Source organism: Aricia agestis, chromosome Z (assembly GCF_905147365.1).
Source record: "Aricia agestis chromosome Z, ilAriAges1.1, whole genome shotgun sequence".
Lineage (NCBI taxonomy): Eukaryota > Metazoa > Arthropoda > Insecta > Lepidoptera > Lycaenidae > Aricia > Aricia agestis.
The window spans coordinates 20529211-20552297 of NC_056428.1; the positions used below are offsets into that span (position 1 = coordinate 20529211).

Consider the following 23087-nt stretch of genomic DNA (forward strand, 5'->3'; position numbering starts at 1 on the left):
TGGTCGATAACCACATTCTTTTCCGCTTAGGTACATTTAACATTGCAAACGCAGGCTTGAACCCTTCGAAATTTATCAAAATAATGTACAAGTATTGTATACAATGAAAAGGTCTGCAGAAAACTTAGCGATGGTATAATAACATACAGTTAGTCTATCTCATATGGATATCTCACAATAACATTTTTTGTCATTTACTTTTTACTACAAATAATGGCTAATTTTCGAAGCGATTATAACCAATACAGCATTATTCCATATTCAATTAAGTACATGTGCTTTTGCGGCGGTACCGGCCAATGCGGGCCACGGGTAGATAGTAATGAATATTATAATTTAAAACAAAACTACTAAATCGATTTTAATCAGTTTTTCAGTGAGTGACACAGGCATATATTGTAAACCCGTGAAATAAATCGTAACCAGCAGTAGTTTAACTAAGTAGAAAATAGGTAAAAGACACAATAACTTCGTTAATTTTTACTGATGCTGTACTTACTGCTGACATAGTAAGTACTACCTCAGTGTGTAGCTGCAATTTTTACATTGGGTTAAATTAGTTTCGTAATGTTTACGTAGCTTCGGCTAGGACGGTATCTTATTTACTAGATTAAATATGCCTAATTTTTACTATAAAGTGAATAAAAAAAAATCTCAACAACGAATTTACCTGATAGTAATCTTTATTATCATCACGGTAGATTTTATCGTCACGTCTAGAATTCATCGTGGTCGTGTCGGGCGCTGTTGAGAATTCTTAATCTTTGACCTTCCGTGTGCTGGTCAGGCGATCTTATAGTGCGTTTCGGAGTTAGTTCACATTCGCCACATACACTCCGTGGTGAGCAGTCGTCATGAAGGGTCTTCTCGCGTTAGCTGCTCTGCTGGCGGTGGCTGCGGCCAACCAGCCCCAAGGCAAAGTCCTCTGCTACTATGACAACAAGAGCTATGTCAGAGATTGTGAGTATACGCTGAGCGCATTTTTTTTGAAATGCTATTTTTGATGGTATTATTTACGACTTTTTTGTAAAATGCGTATTTTTTTGAAACGCTATTTACGATGTTCTTATTGATGTATTTTTATTTTTTTTAGTATTTAATGTTTTTGCGCCATATATTTTTTTGCTAGTTTGCATTTTCTCTCATTATCTTTTTTATGGTTTTATTCAATATTTTGTCAGTAGTATAATTCTTTACAAGAAATTACCCTCATACTTACCCTCATATTATTGAATTTAGACTTTGATAAATGTTCGAATGTTTTTATTACATTTCAAAATCTGCAATGGCTTTATTCTTATAAAAAGACTTAAGTATTTTATTTTTATAATAATACTTATCTTTAATCGTTTATTTGAAATGAAGATTCTAATTCTTAAAGCACAAATTGGTACTTATATCAGTATAGTATAAAACAGTGGGTTGCAATCAAACTACATCCTTATTATATTTTATACTTCGCGTCGACATGAAAGAGAACTTAACTACTTACCTAACAAGCCAAGCCAATTACATAAACAAGAAACACAATATGTCATAAATACTAAGCTTACTTGTATTATAGATGTTTTTCTTAATTACTAGAAAGCTAAAACTAGGAAGATTAACTATTATAATTATGTACCTACTTAACTATTTAAAACCGTCAAAACCAACTCAAGATCACTAATTTGACAGGATTATTATTAATTAGTTAAAAGAACAGTACCTAATGGCTACGTTAAACGTTTACTTGGCCTTTACGATCTATGGCCTTAGTTTGCCAAATAACAATTTATCTTTTTTTTTACATGAGTCATTGGCATTTAGGATGCGTAAAAAATATAATTTTATTACCACTTAAATATGAACTTGATTTATTAGGGTTCCGCACCCGAAGGGTAAAAACGGCACCCTATTACTAAGACTTCAATGTCTGTCCGTCTGTCTGTTTGTCTGTCTGTATATCTGCAGGCTGTAACTCAAGAACTGCTATAGCTAGAATTCTGCTAACCGATTCTGTATTGTACATTTGTGAGTTATTCACTGAGTTAGTAACGAAACGGAGGAGTGAGCAACGGAAAGTCTCACTTTTGTATGCAAGTGAATACAAAAAGTGGCATTTTCCGTTACTCACTCCTCCGTTTCGTTATTAACTCAGTTATTAACTCACAAATGAACGATACAGAATCGGCCAGCCGAAGTTTTAACATTTTATGTATATCTGTAGCCGCTTTAACAACAAATACTAAAAACAAAATAAATTAAATATTTAAGGGGGGATCCCATGCAACAAACGTGATTTTTTTGCTATTTTTTGCTCGATATATATCGATATATCGAACTGCAACACATAGGCACTTGTAATATTCACGAAATACTCAGTTGTATTTGTACTTTAATAATCAATAATAAAATTTAAATAAATTTAATAATTAAAGGGGGCTCCCATACAAAAAAGCACTATTTTCAGCCTATTTTTGCTCTATTTAATTTTGGTACGGAACCCTTCGTGCGCGAGTCTAACTCGAACTTGGCCGATTTTTTAATATGCCATAGTATGCTTGCAATAAAGTATGTGCATGTCCAATATTGAATATTTTTGTATCTACTCGTATTTGTTTGTTTTATATTATCACGTTCGTTAGGAGTGAAATACATAATACCTATACAATATATTTATGTGAATATTATTTTGATAACCTAATATGAAAACATCTACTCAATGTTATCTGAGTCTGAGACGCTGTGCAATTGTCATAAGAAATAATTAGTAGATAACTTTGATTTATGTTTCCAATATGATTGCTCCGTCTCTAGGACAGGGGTTTCCAAACTTATTTTATGTAGTGCCCTCTTTGAGAAAAAAATGTAGTGCCCCCATTGTTTCATTTTAAAATGCATCCGGATGAAATCAATCACCCCCTAAGCCTCTACACAACGCCTCCTTTTTTTCTGGCACTTTCAGCGCCCACTTTGGGAAAGACTACTCTAGGACCTCATATTATAGGTTTCTTTAGTTATGCCCAGTTTTAGAGATTGATAACCGGAGTTTATATTTACAATAGCCTTGTTGTTGGTCAATTAAAATAGCTAAGAAATAAACTTCTCTCAAAAGGCTTTAAAAATTAAAAGTCGGTACGTCGTTATTATTATATAACTTAGTAGTTGTTGATTATTAGTAATTACTAACCACTTAATTTTTAATTGATTATTATAATTTATGGATCTAGAAATCTAACATCGATCTAGATTCTAAATTTTTCTATTATGACTTTTATAATTTAAAATTAGGTACTACGAGTGGGCTACAAATAAGTGGACCGATTTTGCAAAAAATTGCCTCAAACATAAATCAAACCACAAGAAAATACAAAGCTCTTTCATCTTGCTTAAATGTACGGTATGTGTGGTAGTTTTGCACGAAATCACAGGCAATAATATTGCTGACAATGGCGTCATCACATTGTTGACCGAGACAGGGTCAAGGAGCGACCTTAAGATAATATTTGTATGTGATTTCTTACTGTTTCTTAGAATTTAGTATTGTATTAGTGTTATCTAACAATTTGCCTATTCAGTATTCGCAGGTTTTGAATACCAGAACTCGTTTAAACAAACACAATACTCAAATTAGAAGATTAAATACAGACTTCAGTAATATAAGTTTATCTGGGGTAAAATGACCTATTACATACTTAATTATAATTATAAGTATCTAGTAAGTACAACTCAATATTGTATCACTATTCACTTTCTGCCGTACTCAGAAACGAATATTAGTAACTTAGTAGATGCTTTTGACATAATCCCTGTACACTCTTAATTCAAATGAAGTTTAAGAAGAGTCCACACCGCCGTTTTTCCATACAAACGCTGTCCCCTGTTTCCTCCCTGGATAATGCCGGTAGAGTTATGATTTTTTTCCTGAATATCTATGGCCACTACTAGCATGTCCCTAAGTTTTTTTTTCATAATTTTATTATTAAAAAAGATAAGAACATCCAAAAACCCAAAAAATGGCAAGATTTTCCTCTGTGTTCAAACACCCAGAAAACAAAACTGGTTAAAATATACAAAAAAAAATAAAACATAGGAACACAGCTCAAGCCTTGCTTTAATTCTTAATGAAAAAAGTACTTAAATCGGTTAAGTTTTGGAGTAGGAATCAGCGGACAACGAATCGAAGATTTTCTGTTCTTTTATTAGAACTTTTGTCGTATTGTCTCTATCGCGCTCTGCGGTGGGAGGCTTGAGATTGGTGAGACAGCAATACATTTTCAAATACCTATTTTCAATTTCTCTCGCCCCTGGTGTATCCTCTTAATCATCATTAAAATATTAAGTATATCTCTGAGTGCGCCAGTTACAACTTACACCTTATATTATGTATAGGTCTACCAGGATCTGGTGGCAAATTTTGACGGCAGATTTTCAAAAAATATCCTTGATCATTGGATAAATTTTTAAGCCGCTAAAGGAAAAAAAGGATCAAAATGTTTTATTCCTATTACCCCGGTACTGCTAGAGTCGATTTATTTTCTTACTTTTTGCCATCAGATTCTGCTAGACAGCTATGACTAAGGCTGGTTTTACAGTCACGCGTTTCGCAGCGCCGTTGGAGCGCGCGCGTTCGAAGCTGTAACAAACGTATGGACGAACGGCGCTGCTCAAGCGCGCGGACTTTAAAACGCAACTACTACCCCCATACATATCCGAGCGCGCGCGCTCCGACGGCGCTGCCGAAACGCGTGACTGTAAAACCAGCCTTATTTAATTAATCCCAACATTGTTTTGAAGTTGTATTGTAGCATGAGTCATGAGTCATGACCATTTATAAAAATCGAAGCCAGCTACAAACTTGACTAATGTCGACTATAACAACACTGATAAGGCTGCAATGACATGCATTAGTGTATTGTTTTAATGATTATGTGTTAAGTCTATTGAACGTCGAAAAGTAAAGTTAGGTAGGTACCTTTGAGTTTCCTCGACTATTCATATAATATTAGGTGGCTCAAAGGAACTGTTTTCATTCTGTAACACTGATAGGATTGATTTTGATTTTGTGAGTGTCATAGATGTCTCTCAAGTCTCAAGTTGTGTCACTTTACAAAATGGCGGCGTTAGGTTAGGTTATGTTTGTGGTTACGCAAAAAAACAGCCTTGTAGAGGATAATATAATTGAGTATATTTTAGATATACTCAATCATATCCTTCTTGGGTTTTTCTGTAATTTGATGCATTTTCCATATAATTACTTACTCTGATATATTTTCAGAGTAGGTCTTTGAATCAATTCAGTCGTTGAATTGTATCTAGTTTTTATACCATTGAGGAAGTCGAGTTAACATTATCACATTTAAATTACCCGCAGTCATTCTAAACGATTGCCTCAATTTATATGATTACGTTAAAAACAGGTGAAAACGACATCTGTTTAGGTACCTACTACAAAACTTATAAATCTTTTAGCTGTTTTATCATGAAGAAATAATAGACAGGTTAACAGTCAGACTTTCACATTTACTATATTAGTATGATTACATAAATGTAATAATATAACTGAATAAAACTGAATTCAAAAAGGTACAATAAAAAAGTCGAAGTTTAAATTAAAATATCTGTGGAATTTGTGAAAATGCCAATAAATATCAGTGACACCGACCCCTCAGAGACCGAAGGGTTGAAAATATTTAACGCGTTCCATTTTGAAAATGAACGATGTGTTCTCAAATAAATGAACCGTTTACTTGTTAAACCGTTCTGTTGGATTTTTATTAAGCACTAGCTGTTGCCCGCGACTTCGTCCGCGTTAGTATAGATCACGTCCCAAGTATTAATACAAAAATTTCAATGTACAGCATTGACTTTCCTACGATTTTATTATAAATATATAGATGTTCCGCGCGGCTTCGCTTGCGTAATTTAGGAATTTAACGCGATCGTATTTTTCCGCAAATATATATATATATATATATATATATATATATATATATATATATATATATATATATATATATATATATATATATATATATATATATATATATATATATATATATATATATATATTCTTCATGTTTGCCAAATAACATAAAAATTGCTTCAGTAGTTCTTAAGAATCTTAAGATAATAAGCAATTTCATATAATTTCCCCCGTTTTTCCCACATTTTCCTCTATTTCTTCGCTCCTATTAGTCGTAGAATAATAAAATATAGCCTATGGCCTTCCTCGATAAATAGGCTATCTAACACTGAAAGAATTTTTCAAATCGGACCAGTAGTTCCTGATATTAGCGCGTTCAAACAAAAAACAAACAAACAAACTCTGCAGAATTATAATATTAGTATAGATTCCAATTTGTTAATGGGAGGGTTTTTTTTTCATTTTTAGAACATTCATTTTTAAACGTCTATTGAGTATCTGCTATACTTTTACAAATAATAAGTCTTTTTTATGATTCCGTACCCAAAAACGGGACCCTGTTATTATTAGCTCGTTGTCTGTCCGTCAGTCTGCCTGTCTGTATCTATTGAGATACAGACAGACAGTGAACATTTTCAGAAGTCTAGCTATACCTAGCGGTTCTTGAGAATCGCTAGGTATAGCTAGACTTCTGAAAATTTTCACAGATAGTGTAAGTATTTCTGTTCTCGCTATAACAACAAATAATAATAAAATAAATATTTAAAAAGGGCTCCCATACAACAAACGTGATTGTTTGTTAGGTAGTATCGGTTAAAGTATAGTTATCATCTAGTTAAAAATACTTCATATATCTAGCTATACATAAAATCCACCTTTTTTCATAAATTTCCCAGTCCTAAAGCCGCAAATGCAAAGAAACGACACTTTTTCATTCACTAACGATTAATATTATTTGGCGTCTTTTATCCAAGGTTTACCCTATACAGCAGTCTCATTCTCGTTTTGTTGCACAATGTAAGTATTGCATCTTTGCCTCTGTTACAACATCAGTGCCAAAATATTGAGGTTATTAAAACAAAAATGTCATAGCAAAAAGTGGGTCAACCTGACTGTCTGTTTGTAATACTTCTTCATGTATAAATTGTTGAGTCAAATTTGATGAATCAAATCAAATCAGAATATTTTTTATTCAGAGTATTGTTTTTTGTAAAACGTCGATACTAAGGTGCCTACCACCGGTTCGGGAACTAACCCGGCGAGAAGAACCGGCGTAAGAAACTCCCACGAGGCCATCTTTTACTAAAAAGATGGAAAATTACAATAAACATAATTATATAATAGTGCACCAAGGCTTTAAATGAATATGTCAATGGAAGCTGCTGGTAAAGGAGAACTGTCAAAATGACGTTTTTTGTATGAAAACAGCGTTAGTTCTTTTTCTCGCCACGTTCATTTAAAGCCGTGTCGAACTGTAACAATATTATGACTTAGAGCTATTTACAACAGGAATTATATAAAAAATATTCTAGTAGCTTGTAAGAACCACCCTATTCCTAAGGTGTGTTGTCGTCGATGAAATCAAAAACGATGAAATGAACGTTGGACTATCGACGTACTTTGAGAAAAATTTTTATGCGGGAAAAAAAGGTACGGTTGCTGCGCAACAAACTAATTTCAGAAAAATTGCGACTAGAATATGGTAGTGCGCATATTGAAAAAATATACAGTAACAAATATTTCATTTCTTTTGATTTCTTTTGTCGATGACTACAGCAAATAAACTAATAATATTTTATAATGCTTTAAGCTACGAATTTAAGTACTAAATTCGAAACATAGAGTACACAGTTCAAGATTTTTACGATGACAATATCATGATTCATAAATATTATCACTCATCACTCATCAGTCATAAAATAATGTATCATAGTATCATAGCATTTAAAAAACCTCTTCCTTGTAAAATAAAATATTTTTGCATTTTTGAGATTCATACTCTACTAATAATTGACGAGGCGAAAAACCCAGCTGAGGCCTAATTAATTAAAGATTTACTTCCAAATAAAATAACCCGAATGCATGGACTACTTTTTAAAATAAATATTTTTACACTCCTTTGTGAAATATGTTGGGAAACCTTTTTAATTATTTTTAACGCTCGCAGGAATTGCTTTGTACATTTCAAATTTTCTTCCTCGACTAACTAATTATTTGTATCCATATTGATTAATAATAATAATATTGTTAATGTTAGTACAATTTCGATGAAATTCCGTATGCACAAAGCACATGTACTTATTGAAGAGACACAAAGTAGTTTTTTAATGGAAAACGTAAACGGGTAATTAATTAAACTAAGTGATACTAATTAAGGGTGTGTATGGGTCCCTTTTTTTAATTTTTTTTAACTTTTGTAGGGGAAATTCATAGAAAATTGTTCTTTCAGCGCTGCTATTTTCACAGTAAACTATAATAAGGGACACATAATTACACACCCTAAAGTATTATTATTTATCACTTTGTTTTGTTACACCTTGTATGAAAACAAGATCGTCTCGTTTAAAATGTATAGGTTGGTACCTATACTAGTTTGTAGGTATGTACCGGTGTAAAGTACCGAAGGACATACAGACAAAAACTAAATTGCCTAAACCAAAGTTCAATTAGTGTTATCTGCTCCTGGTTTTCACCCATTAACAATAATAATTGAGTCATATCGCGTCACGTTGTTGTATTTATGTAATTTGTTAAGGTCTGACCTCACCGATAAGAGCGCTTAATGGTCAGTATGACTTGACCCTAATATCGACTAACTTGATAACTACATCGTTATTCTACGTTCTTGGAAATTTCTGTGTAGTACACGTCGAATGTTCTAGCAATGCTAGAAAAAACCGACCAAGTGCGAGTTGGACTCGCCCATGAAGGGTTCCGCAGCAGCAATAAGGTTTATTTCTATGAAATTAAGAGGTTTTTGATTTATTTTTATATTTCAGATGATTTAATGAAAGTTAAAATTTAATATAATTTTTTATAATTTTTCCATTTTTGTATCAAAATCTTAATGCGGTTCACAGACTACATCTACTTCCCAAGTTTCTATAGTATAGCTCTTATAGTTTCGGAGAAAAGTGGCTGTGACATACGGACGGACAGACAGACAGACATGACGAATCTATAAGGGTTCCGTTTTTGCCATTTGGCTACGGAATCCTAAAAATCGACCATTTCGAATAAAAGTTTCATTTGGGTAATGGCTACTTGTTATTAGTTGCAGTCAGCAGTGACTCATCAGTCAGAACTCAGAATGTAAAATGGTCACTAATAATTATTATGTAAAGCCGGCATACCCCCCCCCTATCTACCCCCATCTACACCTTGTTTATGCTAAAATATAAATGCGACAGTGTGTCTGTCTGTAAACTAAAATTTTGTTTGACTAATCGCCTTGATCCAAAAAATTGTACTCTCTTGCCCCACCACAATACTTAACTACATATTCTAGCAATATGAAAGATGGCATTTTGATAGATTTTTTATGAGTAGTATTGTCAAAATGTCCGGCACTGAAAGACGAGATTCCTCCACACCGCGAAGAATATAAGCTATGAAATTGAGCTTTACTCTTTCTTGAATGTCAGGTAGACCTTCAGAACTGGATTCCTCCTAAAGTAACCGCGACCGAAACTCCATAGTCGCTGGTCGTTCTTACCTCTGTAAAGGTCACAAACAGGTAAACTTTCAGCTTTACGAAACGAAGGAAGGTCTGGCCCTCGGTTTTTCTAATGGTAAATAGTAATGGTAAATTTATAGTCGTGTGATATGTACACACCATATTTCTGATTTTTATTAGCTATGTTTTTGGTGATGTGAAAGCGACTTAAATGACAAAAACTTCTTGGCAAAGCGACTTACAATGCTTCCATAATCCATATAGCAAAACCCTAACTAATACGGTAATGCTACTAATGTATAAAGTGTGCCCAATTTGGTCACGTAGAGGTTGAGTAAAAGCTTACATAGCAATTTTTCATAGCCAATGACGATGTAAAAAACGCGCTCACAGCCTTTACTCAGCAATTTTGTGCTACCTGGGATGAAACTTATTTAAAGGTTAATATTATGTACCCTTTAAATATTGTAACAAATAAAAGTTTCACTTGCCCCATTACAATAACAGACGGAATACTCATGTTTTCCTGATAAGGTTATTTTCGCCGTAGTTATAAATATGATCTCAAATCTCAGCCCTATGGGGCTTAAAGGTTTTTTGGCTTATAATAATGCAACAATATGCTTATAATATTTTCCCTTATAATATTGCAACAAAGTGTCTCGTACTTGCCCCATTGTAATAACGATGGAATACTCATGTTTCCCGGACAGAGTTGTTTTCGCTGGCGTCACCTGCTAAGTGGTTACAATTAACACCCACGTCGATGTCTCGTTTACAGAACGGATATTTACATTTATGTAGATCTGCACCCTGCTCGCTGCTCGTCTTATAAATACGGAATGTTCTACAACATAATGAATCTGTTTACTAGATATATATGGTAGAATTATATGGTAGAACCTGATAAAATTTCTAGCTTATCGACGAATCTAAAATTGGAAAAGAAGTGAATGTTTTAATAATTCTTAAGTCATTAAGAAAATGTAATGATGTAATGATACCGCGTTCTCAATAAAATGACGTTTCAAAGATTCCTTATTTAAACCATAAAGTTAAAAAGTATACTTACCTAGCGGAATAGAGAAACAAAGGCCTGAGCAAGAGAGGTGTCACTATCAGTAACACTGAATGGTAAAAAGAGACGTGTGATACATCATACATGACAGCAGCACTCTTTTTTTGACGTCCAGTCGGCACGTGCCGGACGTTGACAATGAGGAGCAAATTTGCCTTTTTATCCCGATAGGCGTCGCATCGTCGACTGTCCGTAATTTGACATTAGAGCTGTCAAATCCAATACATTTTTTGTAAACAAGAGTATTATTTATCAATTTTCGTAAAAATGCCTCAATGTTGTGCTTTGAGTTTTAAAAACTGGAGAGTTCATATATTTCCCAAAGACCCAAAGTGAAGAAAAAGTGGGAAAATGCCTTGTGAATAAAGAATTTCAAGGAAAGAATATGGCACGCTTAAGTTCACTTCATTTCACAGAAGATGATTATTTTGAAGGAAGTAAATACACAGGTAAGTTGTGAAATTATGATGTCTAGCCTAAGCCAAACTTATTATTTCCTAGACATGCCTCTTACAAACAAACCAATAACAAATTATAACATATATTTTCAGATGCTGAGCCATAAGAAACATTTTTAAGAAATACATACAGAGCTTCTGTTGTCTTACTGTTTATTAGCATAATTATGCAAGATCTATATGTGATTGACAAATAATGGGAATAGGCTATCTTATGATTATGTTTGCTATTAGAAAAGTTACTGTAAGGATTCCGCAGCTGGTTGTACCACAGTTACAGCAAGTACTAAAATGTGTTTGAATACTGAGAGGATTATAGGATTAACCAATAGCAGGTCAAATATATAATTTCATGTGTTGTAACTTTAGAGAATGTTTTATGAAAAATAAATAAAAGCTGATATCAATGATTGTTTGGTTTTATTACATTTAAATAATTTTTATACAATTATTTTTCAAAAACTGCTGGTCCAAGATAGTGGATATAAGCCATGAATGACCATGACACAGACATATTGTTTGCACTTAGCAAATGCACCATTTCCTGCAGCGCATTCACAATAGCATTCCTCTACACGTCTACACCTCCTTCTTGAGAGACTTTAATGTCTACTAAATACATCACTTTTGCAAGCTTTGCATATTCTTCTGACGAAATGTATAGTGTCCCATGAGTAAGGGGCGGTCAGAAGATGTCTAGATTTCTATAAAAGTTAGCCGTTGGTTCCGTGTTCAATCTGTAAAAAGATGGAATAATATCTTTAAAATATTTCACGTTTATCTGTGATAGTAAACAAATGTTAATAATGTATATACACATACCTTTACAGATATTCTATTATTTTCTGCTTGCTGATGCTTGGAACAGGTTAATCGGCGTTCATTTCATGTCTCTGAATGTATTAGGGTGTGGATAGATAAGAGAATTGTCCTTTTGATCGCCCAAACCATCGTCAAAGTTTTGGTTCCGATCATACGCCTCCATTCTTGAAATAAAAAACTCCTTATGAGGTAACATATTTAAACAAATTGTGAAATAAGAAATATAACCTAAAAATATTACTATGTTTACCTTTCGCTCAGATCGGCTTTTTGCTCACCACTGACGCAGTTCTCTTACGAAACTCACTTTTCAGCTCACTCACAGTAAACAAAGAATATATTTTAAGATCGCAGAAAATCGCAACCACTCATTTGACACTTGTAGTAAACAAAGGCCAGTCGCTGGTGGCTCCATCTGCATCGAGCTTTTAGTTTGGCTCCTCATTTAATCTCATAGAATTCATGTTCAATCATGCTTGTGTAAGTGTATACGTACACATATTTTACACAGATGAAAACCAATTTTGGTTACGTTTGACACCTCGAGATTGTTGCTCTATTCCGCTAATTATTATATTAACTTTATGATTTAAACTACTGTTTTTCAAAGAGCCTTCATAGATTTATGTTGCCATTATTGACACACTTATTTAGTAACTGAGGGTACCAGTAAAATTTCCAATTATTGTAGCTTAAAACTTCAGGTATAACTGTAATTCAGTCGAGGGTTGTATCTATCCAGCTCAAGCCCGCATGCTGCCAACGGACCTGGATCCAGCGCTGTCCTTCTGCACTCACTTGGTGTATGGATATGCTGGCATTCAACCTGACACCTACAAGATGGTCTCCCTCAATGAAAACCTAGACATAGACCGCGCTCACGCCAACTACAGAGCCATCACCAACTTCAAGACTAAATACCCTGGACTCAAGGTTCTGCTTTCCGTTGGAGGAGATGCCGATACTGAGGAGATTCAGAAGTACAACTTGCTAGTGAGTTGAGTTCGCGATTGCTTTTAGATCACAAGTTTTCAAAGCATAGCAGATCAAGCTATATGCCATAGTAGTGGCTTGACTTACTAATCTAAATGGCTTTAGCTTTTTAATGACTGAAAGCCACAATCTGTACTACTAATTCTGTTGCTAAAACTTTCGAAATTTCGTAGTGAGTTAATTACTTAAATGTTTTTGAGTATCTACACGTCGAGTACGAGTCTTTAACGTTTTATTATTCCAGTTGGAGTCCCCACAAGCGCGTACCGCGTTCGTCAACTCTGGAGTCCTTCTGGCCGAGCAACACGGTTTTGACGGTATCGACCTCGCCTGGCAGTTCGCCAAGATCAAGCCAAAGAAGATCCGCTCCACTTGGGGTAAATTACACACGTCATTACCTGCACTTGTACAATCTGGATAAAATTTCAGGCCTCATTAAAAGTAGCCTTGTTTTATTGGCTTCATTTGGTGTTACTTTTTTGAGCACATTTGATGAAAGTATTGAGTAGTGCGCTGATTAATCATCTTTGAACATCGACATGATTTTACACCTTCCAAAACTTTCCAGCATAATATTATTACTGAAAATAACATTAAACAACAATACTTAAGTTGCTACTTATAATCTACTTTTTATTCGTTTTTTTTCTTAAATTTTTCACATTTCTCCAGGATCCATCTGGCACGGCTTCAAGAAGACCTTCGGCACTACCCCTGTGGACGAGAAGGAGGCTGAGCACCGTGAAGGTTTCACCGCTCTGGTCCGGGAGATGAAGCAAGCTCTGAGCCTCAAGCCCAACATGCAACTGGCCATCACTGTCCTCCCCAACGTCAACTCAACCAGTAAGTTTGCTATTTTAAGCTGGATGGGCTGGAAATGAAATAATTTAGTGAAGAACCTCATTCTTCAATCTCTGGGGCGACTGCCTGTTTGGCTCTTAGGAGCTTAATTTCCATCTGTATAATGTACATGTATTAAATTCTGGATCACCATTCTCATTGTCATAATAATCGATTTTCCAACATTTTATATCTAAGTCATTTTATCCTAGAACTATTTGACATAAAGTTTCCAGAAGTTCTAACTGCATCTTCTTCAACAGTCTACTACGACATCCCCGCTATCATCAACCTGGTTGACATCGTAAACCTTGGCGTCTACGACTACAACACTCCTGAACGTAACCCCAAGGAAGCCGACTACGCCGCTCCCACATACAAGCCCCAGAACAGGAACGAGCTCTTGAACGTCGACGCTGTTGTAAACCACTGGTGAGTTAGATTTGATTAGCTTGGGCTCGGTTGTTTTAGTCCGGATTGAATTAAAACCTTTGTTGTTATGTCTTCGCTCTTGGTATATTATTATAACCCAGATTGAAGCAAATGGGTCTTTTAAATTTTCAAGATACCAAAAAAATTACCATATTTCTTCTTAGCCTGATAAATTATTCTTTACCAATTCTTTATTGTCAATTTCTCTCTCTGTCTCTTTCATTATGGCTTCCAACTTTTTACTTAAAACGTGCCACTTTCTAGGATCCATGGTGGTGCTCCAAGCCAAAAGCTCGTTGTTGGCATCGCCACCTTCGCTCGCACTTGGAAGCTGGACTCAGACAGCGAAATTTCTGGAGTTCCTCCCATCCACGCTGATGGCCCTGGAGAAGCTGGTAAGATCTGGCTTATCCTTACTAATATTATAAATGCGAAAATATCTGTCTGCTACCTCTGTACGCTTAAATTGCTGATCAAATTTTACTGGGCATGCAGATATTTTGAGAGTCGGAAAAGGACATAAAATGTGCGGTTCCCGCGCTATAAACAAATTACGGCGCCATGAAATTGCGGGCTTTCACCAATATCTCATATATATGTATAAGGATAGGGAAAATCAATAACCTCATTTATCTACAGCTTATGCTGGATAAGTCGCAAAAAAATCTAAATAAAAACTGGGATTGACAGTAACACAGTTTGAATAAGGGCCAACACTCACGTACCACAACCACACCACGAGGTCGGGCGTATATTTCGTATTGTAAATGAACTTCTCACACGTACCACATTTTGGAGTCGTTGTCGACCGCGTGTGTGATACCGACCACATCGCAACCACAAGCGAACTAGTGGCCGACCACATCGCAACCACAAGCGAACTAGTGGCCGACCATATCGGCCGACCACGTCAATGCAACGACAGTGCGCGCACGCCGCGCCGCTCTCGCAAGGATAGCAATAATAAAGTTTCCTCTTCGAATTTCAAGAGTTTAGTCAACATGTGTTTCCGCTATAAAAGCCGGAGCCGTGGTGTGGTTGTGGTACGTATTGTGGGTTGGCCCTAAAGCCTAGAAACGCTGAGATGGTTTTTCATACTCAGATTTTTACTGAAATGGTTATTGGTTCCATCATGGTTCATTTATGTTTTTGCAAAGTGCTTATTTTTCAAAAGAATAAATGAAATATATTTTTAACTGCTTCCATTCGTGCCATTCTTATGATTGACAGTTGGCACTAAGAATTTGATATCTTCCAGGACCTTACACCAAAACTGAGGGTATCCTGAGCTACCCAGAAGTCTGCGCTAAGCTGATCAACCCCAATCACCAGAAGGGAATGCGCCCTCACTTGAGGAAGGTGACAGACCCTAGCAAACGCTTCGGTAAGTGACTTCCCATGTATACCCATCAGCTTTAAAGATGACGCTACAAGCTTTTAACTTTTCAGACCAGGGATTAAAGAAGGACGGTGACTTCTTCGGTTGGTATAACTCTCTTACTTCTACGCTTCTATCGCAATTCGCAGTAGGTGGTGGTTTTGTGGAGATAGGCTTTTTAATGAGGGTTGTTGAAATTATATTTGCCACGTGCCGCTATGTAGCCGGGTCTGTCGTGTCAATATCATAATCAGCTATATCGTGACACATGACAGCTATATCGTGACAAATGACAGCAATTTGACACGGTAGAGGGTGGCGGTTGGCAGCGGACGACATGAAGAAACCACAGACGACGTGACGTTGCGATACTACTGGTTTTTATGTATTTCTATGAAATACCCTGCGCAGCTAGAGACACAAAGCTAGCAACACATTCATAGAAACACATAGAAATCAGTAGTGTCGCAACGACACGTCGCGTCGTCTGCTGTGACTTCATGAAGCCGGCTTCCGACTTGTACCTTGGCGGCACCTGGTGGCAAATAAAATTTCAACAACCCTCATTGACTTATAGCTGGTTTACATTATTCCAATCCAGTTATCTACATCAGCGCTGGATTACTACTTGAATAATATAAACAGGCACTGGAATGCAATTCAATTATTCCGGTGTCCGTTTACATTATTCCAGCCGCAATCCAGCGCTGCATTGATAACTGGATTGGAATAAGTAAACTGGTCTTGATACCCGGTTTGTAAGGTTTTCTGCCTGAAGTTTCTGTGAAAAAAACTTTAGTAACTAAGCATTACAAAGGAGGAAGGAAAAGTATTTTTAATGTTCTAAATTATTATATCGTCGTTACAAAATTTACACTATCTATATATTTTATTTTCAAAAATAGAATTCTAAAGACCACCAGAAATAAAAAATCCTGAATGACTTTATTACATTTTCTTTCATTGCGCTTCAGAGCTTGAATTGACCGGAAGTTGTTTTATGTGTGGTGACTGCTGCATTTATAATATACAGTGTGTTAGTGTAAACACCGTTATCCTTGAAACCATCAAATGAGCCCGTCAAAATGAACAACTTTTTCTATGAGAACAATCATGCTGGGAACTCAAAAAAAATGCCGTCTTCATACCCGTACAAATTGCCCGGATCGGCAATTTGTATGGAGACGGATTTTTAATTGTTCTCATTGAAAAAGTTGTTCATATTGACGGGCTCATTTGATGGTTTCAAGGATAACGATGTTTACACTAACACACTGATTGTATATTGTGCAATTAAAATTGTTTTTAATAATGCAGTAAATATTGGTGTTTCTATGATATTTAATATTATTTAATTATAAAAGAAAACATAATATAGTTATTTATTGCGTGTATTTAAAAAATATGTTATGTATTTTTTACTTATCTTTTTAACATTTTGAGTCATTAACTCATTACATTTTTTCACCCAAAATATTATTATTGATTGTTTTTTACTGTACGCTTCTAGCACGCGCTGTTTATAAGTGCACGGTTACCTTGGGATGTATAACTAAATGTGAGTGTTTCCAGGCACCTACGCTTACCGTCTCCCTGAAAATGACGAGCCTGGGCTATGGGTGAGCTATGAGGACCCTGACACAGCTGGACAGAAAGCTCTGTATGCCAAGTAAGTAAACAAGTACCCTTAGGCTGTGAAAGAGCATTTTTTATTTGTATAATATGCAAGCTTATAAATAAATTAAAAAATCATAACTTCATAAGTCATAAATTGTTCCATACAAAGGTGAAAAAGTACTCTTTCGGCGCTGATACTTTCACAGCGAGCAATATAATAATTATGAAGTTAGTGTAAACCATAAAGTTAATATACCTAGGTATATTAACTTTATGGTGTAAACACCGTTATCCTTGAAACCATCAAATGAGCCTGTCAAAATGAACAACTTTTTCTATAAGAACAATGCTGGGAACTCAAAAAATCCGTCTTCATACCCATATAAATTTCCGACCCGGGCATACGTCTGGGTATTTTTTTTTGAGTTAATTGTTCTCATAGAAAAAGTTGTTCATTTTGACGGGCTCATTTGATAGTTTTAAGGATAACGGTGCTAACACTAACACACTGTATATTATATAGGGGCCACACACACCTTAAAGTATTAAATATTATAAATGCGAAAGTGTATCTGTCTGTTACTTCTCCACGCTGAAACGGCTGAACTGATTACGATGTTTGATATGCAGAATGCAGATACTTTGAGAGTCGGGATAGAACATAGAATAGTTTTGGTTAAGGAAAAATGCACGGTTCCCTCGCGATAAACTACCTAATTTCGGTGCAAAGGAGTTGTGGGGATTATGTACCTAGTAATATTTTTAGTATTATGTTCTGAGGCCTGGTGAGTGGTGACAGACGGACAGACTGTAAGCCGTAAAGTCTTATAGTAATAGGGTCCCGTCCTTACCCTTTGGGAACGGGAAACTAAAAATTAAAAACCCCGAATTTAATGGCACCTCTCGAGGTATTATGCCTCGATGGCGCTATCGCTTGCAATCATGTGATGCGTGTACTCGTTTTCCAATCCAGTACATAAAAAAACATCAAATTTGGAGAGTGGAAAAAACAGTGGTATTTTAAATATGAGCGTTCATAAAAAATTGCTTAGTTTACACGTTTTTTGGATTCCGTAAGGCTTTGCTGTTAACTGTATCCAAGTTGTATCTTAAAAACCGCGATGTCACACCTTAAATTTTAACACATTACGTATTTTTACTGCCGTTAACTACAGCAAAATTAGTAAAAAGAAATTAAAATTAATAGGTATTTATGGGAATTGGGAAGCTCCCATACAACAAACAATTTTTTTTTCTTTTTTACCCGACTGCCGGGAGGGTTATTTTCTCTGTATAAATTATGGCAACAGGTAGGCACTTTTGTATTTTAATAAATTATTAATTAATAATAAAAATAAAATAAGTACTTAAATATTGGGGGGTCCCATACAAAAAACATATTTTTATTTTTTTGCCTATTTCTGCTGTATAACGGTACGGAATTGTTTGTGCGCGAGTCCGATTCGCACTTGGCTGATTTTGTCCAATATGTTCTATATTTTTACTGACCATTCAGCATTGAATGGCAAATAAAATATTTATTTGAAGTTAAAACAATTTTAATACCTTTATGAAGTTTGAAACGCGATTTCAATAGTTTATACTAGTTTATAGTTTATGCCGCTAGCGCTGTTAAAACTTACAAATGCCTTTTAGTGCCATTTAATCGATTCTAAAGTCCTAGGATCTGCTTTAGGTACTCCAACGGTAAAACGTATTTGAAATTTCAATACCGTTTCAGTGAAAGGAACAAGAAGATTATTCTTTTGGATTGTCCAAAACTCCAAAAATCTGACGGTCGTGTTATTTTATTATTATGATAATTGATAATATACTTTTGTGGTACTAGACTCTATATTACCTCCGTGGTTGTGTTTCGCAGAATTTCTGCCGGGCAGAATTCTGCTGCATTCAGTTTCATACAAAAGTCCTATTTGATTTGTGAGTCGTGATTTGTATGAAAAAAATTCTGCGGCTCACGACTCACAAATTACGATCGTTTGGCTTCGCCCTTAATGTATTTGATTTGACTGCATTTGACGAGATTCGGAGTTTGATCAAAGATGTAGTGTGTGGAAATAGTTTAAAAAATATATATTTAATTAGTCGTAGAGCACATGAGCTCCGTGTTTAGCACCTTGAGATCCAGATCTTGAATGAATTGGTAGGGTAAATTCAACGAGCATTGCAACGGCGCCGTGGCTTAGTTGGTTAAAGCGCCTGTCTAGTAAACAGGAGATCACGAGTTCGAATCTCGTCGGGGCCTATGGTTGCGTTTTTTAAATTTTAGACTGTAATTTTTATATTGAATTTAATATAATTTATTTTAATTAAATGCTTCTGATAACACAATTAAATTATTTTTTTAGAAATTGAGAACCAATTATGTAATAAAATTAAAACGAAATAGCCATATTTTTAGCACTTGAATAAACAAAATATAATAACGAAGTGAATGGATTTTTCAAACTTATAATAGTTAGAATATTGTTACGGTACATGGTATACGGACACGTGGTGCGCAAGTACATACTCGAACCTTCTAGAAAGGTCTAATGTTTGTTTACGTGTTTACCCTTTATTTGTTAGCGTGTTTGAATTTAGACCTTATGACTGAGTCCATAAGGTCTAAATTAAATTCAACTTACTGCACTTATCGCAAGGACGGCAGTTTTATTGTGGTACATGCCCGAGCCTCCTAGAAATTTCCCACGGTTGTTTACTTGTTTACGTGAATCGGGAAATTTCTGGAATTCGTCTCGCCATATAAAAAGAGCCGCAGGCAGGTCCGGCAAGTCAGTTCAATCTGAGCGATATTCGAGGCGACATCGAGTGATCAATAGTGAGTGAACCAGTGAAACCTGCGACTTGGCTACGACCTAGGACAGTGATAGTGCTTAGTGATTGGACCTAGTGATTAGTGTTTGGACTTAGTGCTAAGTGTTGTGACCTAGTGTTTAGTGCAGTGTTAATAAAGTCTTCAAGAGAGTCACCAGGTCTTTCTCTCCAAATCCTCGAACCCTAGCACGTAACAACTGGTGTCAGAAGTGCGATTTGGAGATGCCATTGACTCCGAGAGAGGACTTCAAGGGGAGTGTCAGGACAAGGGCACAGCGAGCTGCTGCCATTGACTCCGAGAGAGGAGTTGCGGAGGCCACACCCACTGGGGACCAGGCTCCGCCTACTGACCACGCCCCCCAGGCTCCACCTACTTCGGGTGAAGCCACGCCCACTGGCTCCGCCCACCGGGACCCGCCCACTGACCACGCCCCTCAGGCCCCGCCCACTTCGGCCGCGGCCCCGCCCACTGACTCCGCCCACCAGGCCACGCCCACTCAGGCCACGCCCACTGGCTCCGCCCACTGGGCCCCGCCTGCTCAGGCTCCGTCGACCACCTCCATCCATCCTGCCACGCCCGTTGTTTCTGCAACCCCTCAAATGATGGAGGCACAAGACCGCAGGTTCGGCGCTTTGCAAGAGTCACAAGAGCAACAAAAGGACCTCCAAGAGAAAGCGCTTCTGGCTATAAAGGATGTCAGTGACACGGTGACTACGCTTTGTAAAGATGTCGACGTAATGAAAGAACGAGTTACTGGGTTAGAGACGGTTGTGGAAAATTTGAAAACCGGATTCGCAGAACTACAGAAGAGAGTAGTGCGCCTAGAAACTACGGGAGTTGCGGTGTCTAGTGGAGTCACTGGTGTGGCGCAAGGACCAAGAGTAAAGGTGCCACCGTACGACGGCACTACTTCTTGGAACGCTTATCGTCGGCAATTTCAGACTGTTGCTACCGCAAACGGATGGACGGAGGAGCAATGCTTGACCGCTCTCACTGTTGCACTCAGAGGGCAAGCTGTGTCGGTTCTGGAGGCACTGCCACATACGGGAAATGGTTTCCAAGACCTGATGGAGGCACTGGAATCCAGATACGGGGAGCGACACCTGGAGCACGTGTTCCGTGCCCAACTGCGTGACAGAGTCCAACGTTCAGGAGAAGGACTTCAACAATGGGCGTTGGAAATTGAAAAACTCGTCAGGAAGGCATATCCAGGAGCCGACACCAAGATGGTCGACACAAATATTGTTCAAGGATTTGTCGACGGAATCAAAGACTTGGAGGTCAGGGCTGCAGTAAGACTTGGTCACCATACCTCGCTAAAGGAAGCATTAGCGCATGCTTTGGATGTCGAGGCTGTGCGCCATGACGTAAGGCAGACCCATAAGATCCACAAGGTCTCTGAAGAAGTCAAGGAAGTTAAGGCTTCTACGAGGAAAAGATTTGAAGCCATGTGCTATAAGTGTGGTGAGAGGGGCCATCTTCAGCTAAACTGTCCGCAGAAGAAGACCCAAACGGCAAGGATAAAAAGGATCGAGGAACAAATGGAGGAGTCGAAGAAGCAAGCGGTTTCGTCCCCTACCCGGAATCACGGGGAACGAATAGAATCCAGAACTAAGGGGCGAGTACTGGATTACGCGGAGAAAGCCCCGGTAACTGTTACCTCCCAGACACGGAGCGGAACAAAGAGAACAAGTAATTTGGGGCACATGGAGAATGAAGCTATGAGAAAGGCTCAAGAAAGAGATGACGACCTTCGGCACATCATCACATGGAAGAAACGGGGTGACGTAAAACCAATCTGGAGTGAGCATGCACCCACTGGCGCTGTCACTAAGGCGTACTGGGAGCAATGGGACAGTCTGATACTTCAGGACGGACTACTCTACCGGAAATGGCAGAAGGCTAACGGCAGAGAGTTCTATTTTCAGATAATTGTCCCAAGGGCAAGAGTACCAGATGTTCTCCGCGAGATACATGAGGGCGTATCAGGGAGTCATCTAGGCGTCAAGAGGATGCTAAGGAAAGTGCGAGAACGATTCTTCTGGTTGCATTGGAGAGATGATGTGCAGGATTGGTGCCACAGATGTATTACTTGCGCTGCTGTAAAGGGACCACAGACCAGGAGTAGTCGTAGGAACAGCGTGGCGCGTTACCATGGCAGTAACAATGATGCTCGGGACGAGCATCTCTAAGAGGGGAGTAGTGTTACGGTACATGGTATACGGACACGTGGTGCGCAAGTACATACTCGAACCTTCTAGAAAGGTCTAATGTTTGTTTACGTGTTTACCCTTTATTTGTTAGCGTGTTTGAATTTAGACCTTATGACTGAGTCCATAAGGTCTAAATTAAATTCAACTTACTGCACTTATCGCAAGGACGGCAGTTTTATTGTGGTACATGCCCGAGCCTCCTAGAAATTTCCCACGGTTGTTTACTTGTTTACGTGAATCGGGAAATTTCTGGAATTCGTCGCGCCATATAAAAAGAGCCGCAGGCAGGTCCGGCAAGTCAGTTCAATCTGAGCGATATTCGAGGCGACATCGAGTGATCAATAGTGAGTGAACCAGTGAAACCTGCGACTTGGCTACGACCTAGGACAGTGATAGTGCTTAGTGATTGGACCTAGTGATTAGTGTTTGGACTTAGTGCTAAGTGTTGTGACCTAGTGTTTAGTGCAGTGTTAATAAAGTCTTCAAGAGAGTCACCAGGTCTTTCTCTCCAAATCCTCGAACCCTAGCACGTAACAATATATTACTGCAATGTTTTCACACTGGAGGCAGCACCAGCAGTAATAGTAACCTTTTTGTTAGGCTATAATAGGTTTCATAATTATATGTATAGCTCTAATAGTATTTTACGCCTGCAGCCTCTTTAACAGTTTCATCTCCTTTCAGATCCAAGAACCTGGGTGGTGTGTCCATCGTGGACCTGTCCATGGATGACTTCCGTGGTCTCTGCACCGGGGATAAATACCCCATCCTGCGCGCCGCCAAATACCGCCTTTAAGTTCTAAAACATTTGTAATAAATCATGTTATTTTCTA

At 37.3% G+C, this 23087-nt stretch overlaps 1 protein-coding gene and 1 non-coding gene across 5 annotated transcripts; both read left to right on the forward strand.

Annotated features, from left to right (window-relative positions):
• Positions 1–802: 802 nt before the first annotated feature.
• Positions 803–23087, forward strand: LOC121739504 (chitinase-like protein EN03). 4 transcript variants are annotated; one of them, XM_042131999.1, is made up of 10 exons: positions 803–960; positions 12685–12935; positions 13180–13312; positions 13608–13778; positions 14039–14207; positions 14472–14602; positions 15466–15591; positions 15657–15689; positions 17158–17254; positions 22939–23087. In XM_042131999.1, the coding sequence occupies exons 1-10, from the start codon at positions 855–857 to the stop codon at positions 23048–23050; spliced, it is 1329 nt and encodes a 442-aa protein (XP_041987933.1). In that variant the 5' UTR covers positions 803–854; the 3' UTR covers positions 23051–23087. The 4 variants fall into 4 exon arrangements, with proteins under 4 accessions (XP_041987933.1, XP_041987935.1, XP_041987932.1 ...); XM_042131998.1 differs by having other exon boundaries at positions 811–960; positions 12664–12935; XM_042132001.1 differs by lacking the exon at positions 15657–15689.
• Trnat-agu lies at positions 19395–19468 on the forward strand. The gene has a single exon. It is a non-coding gene; the product is annotated as a tRNA-Thr (tRNA).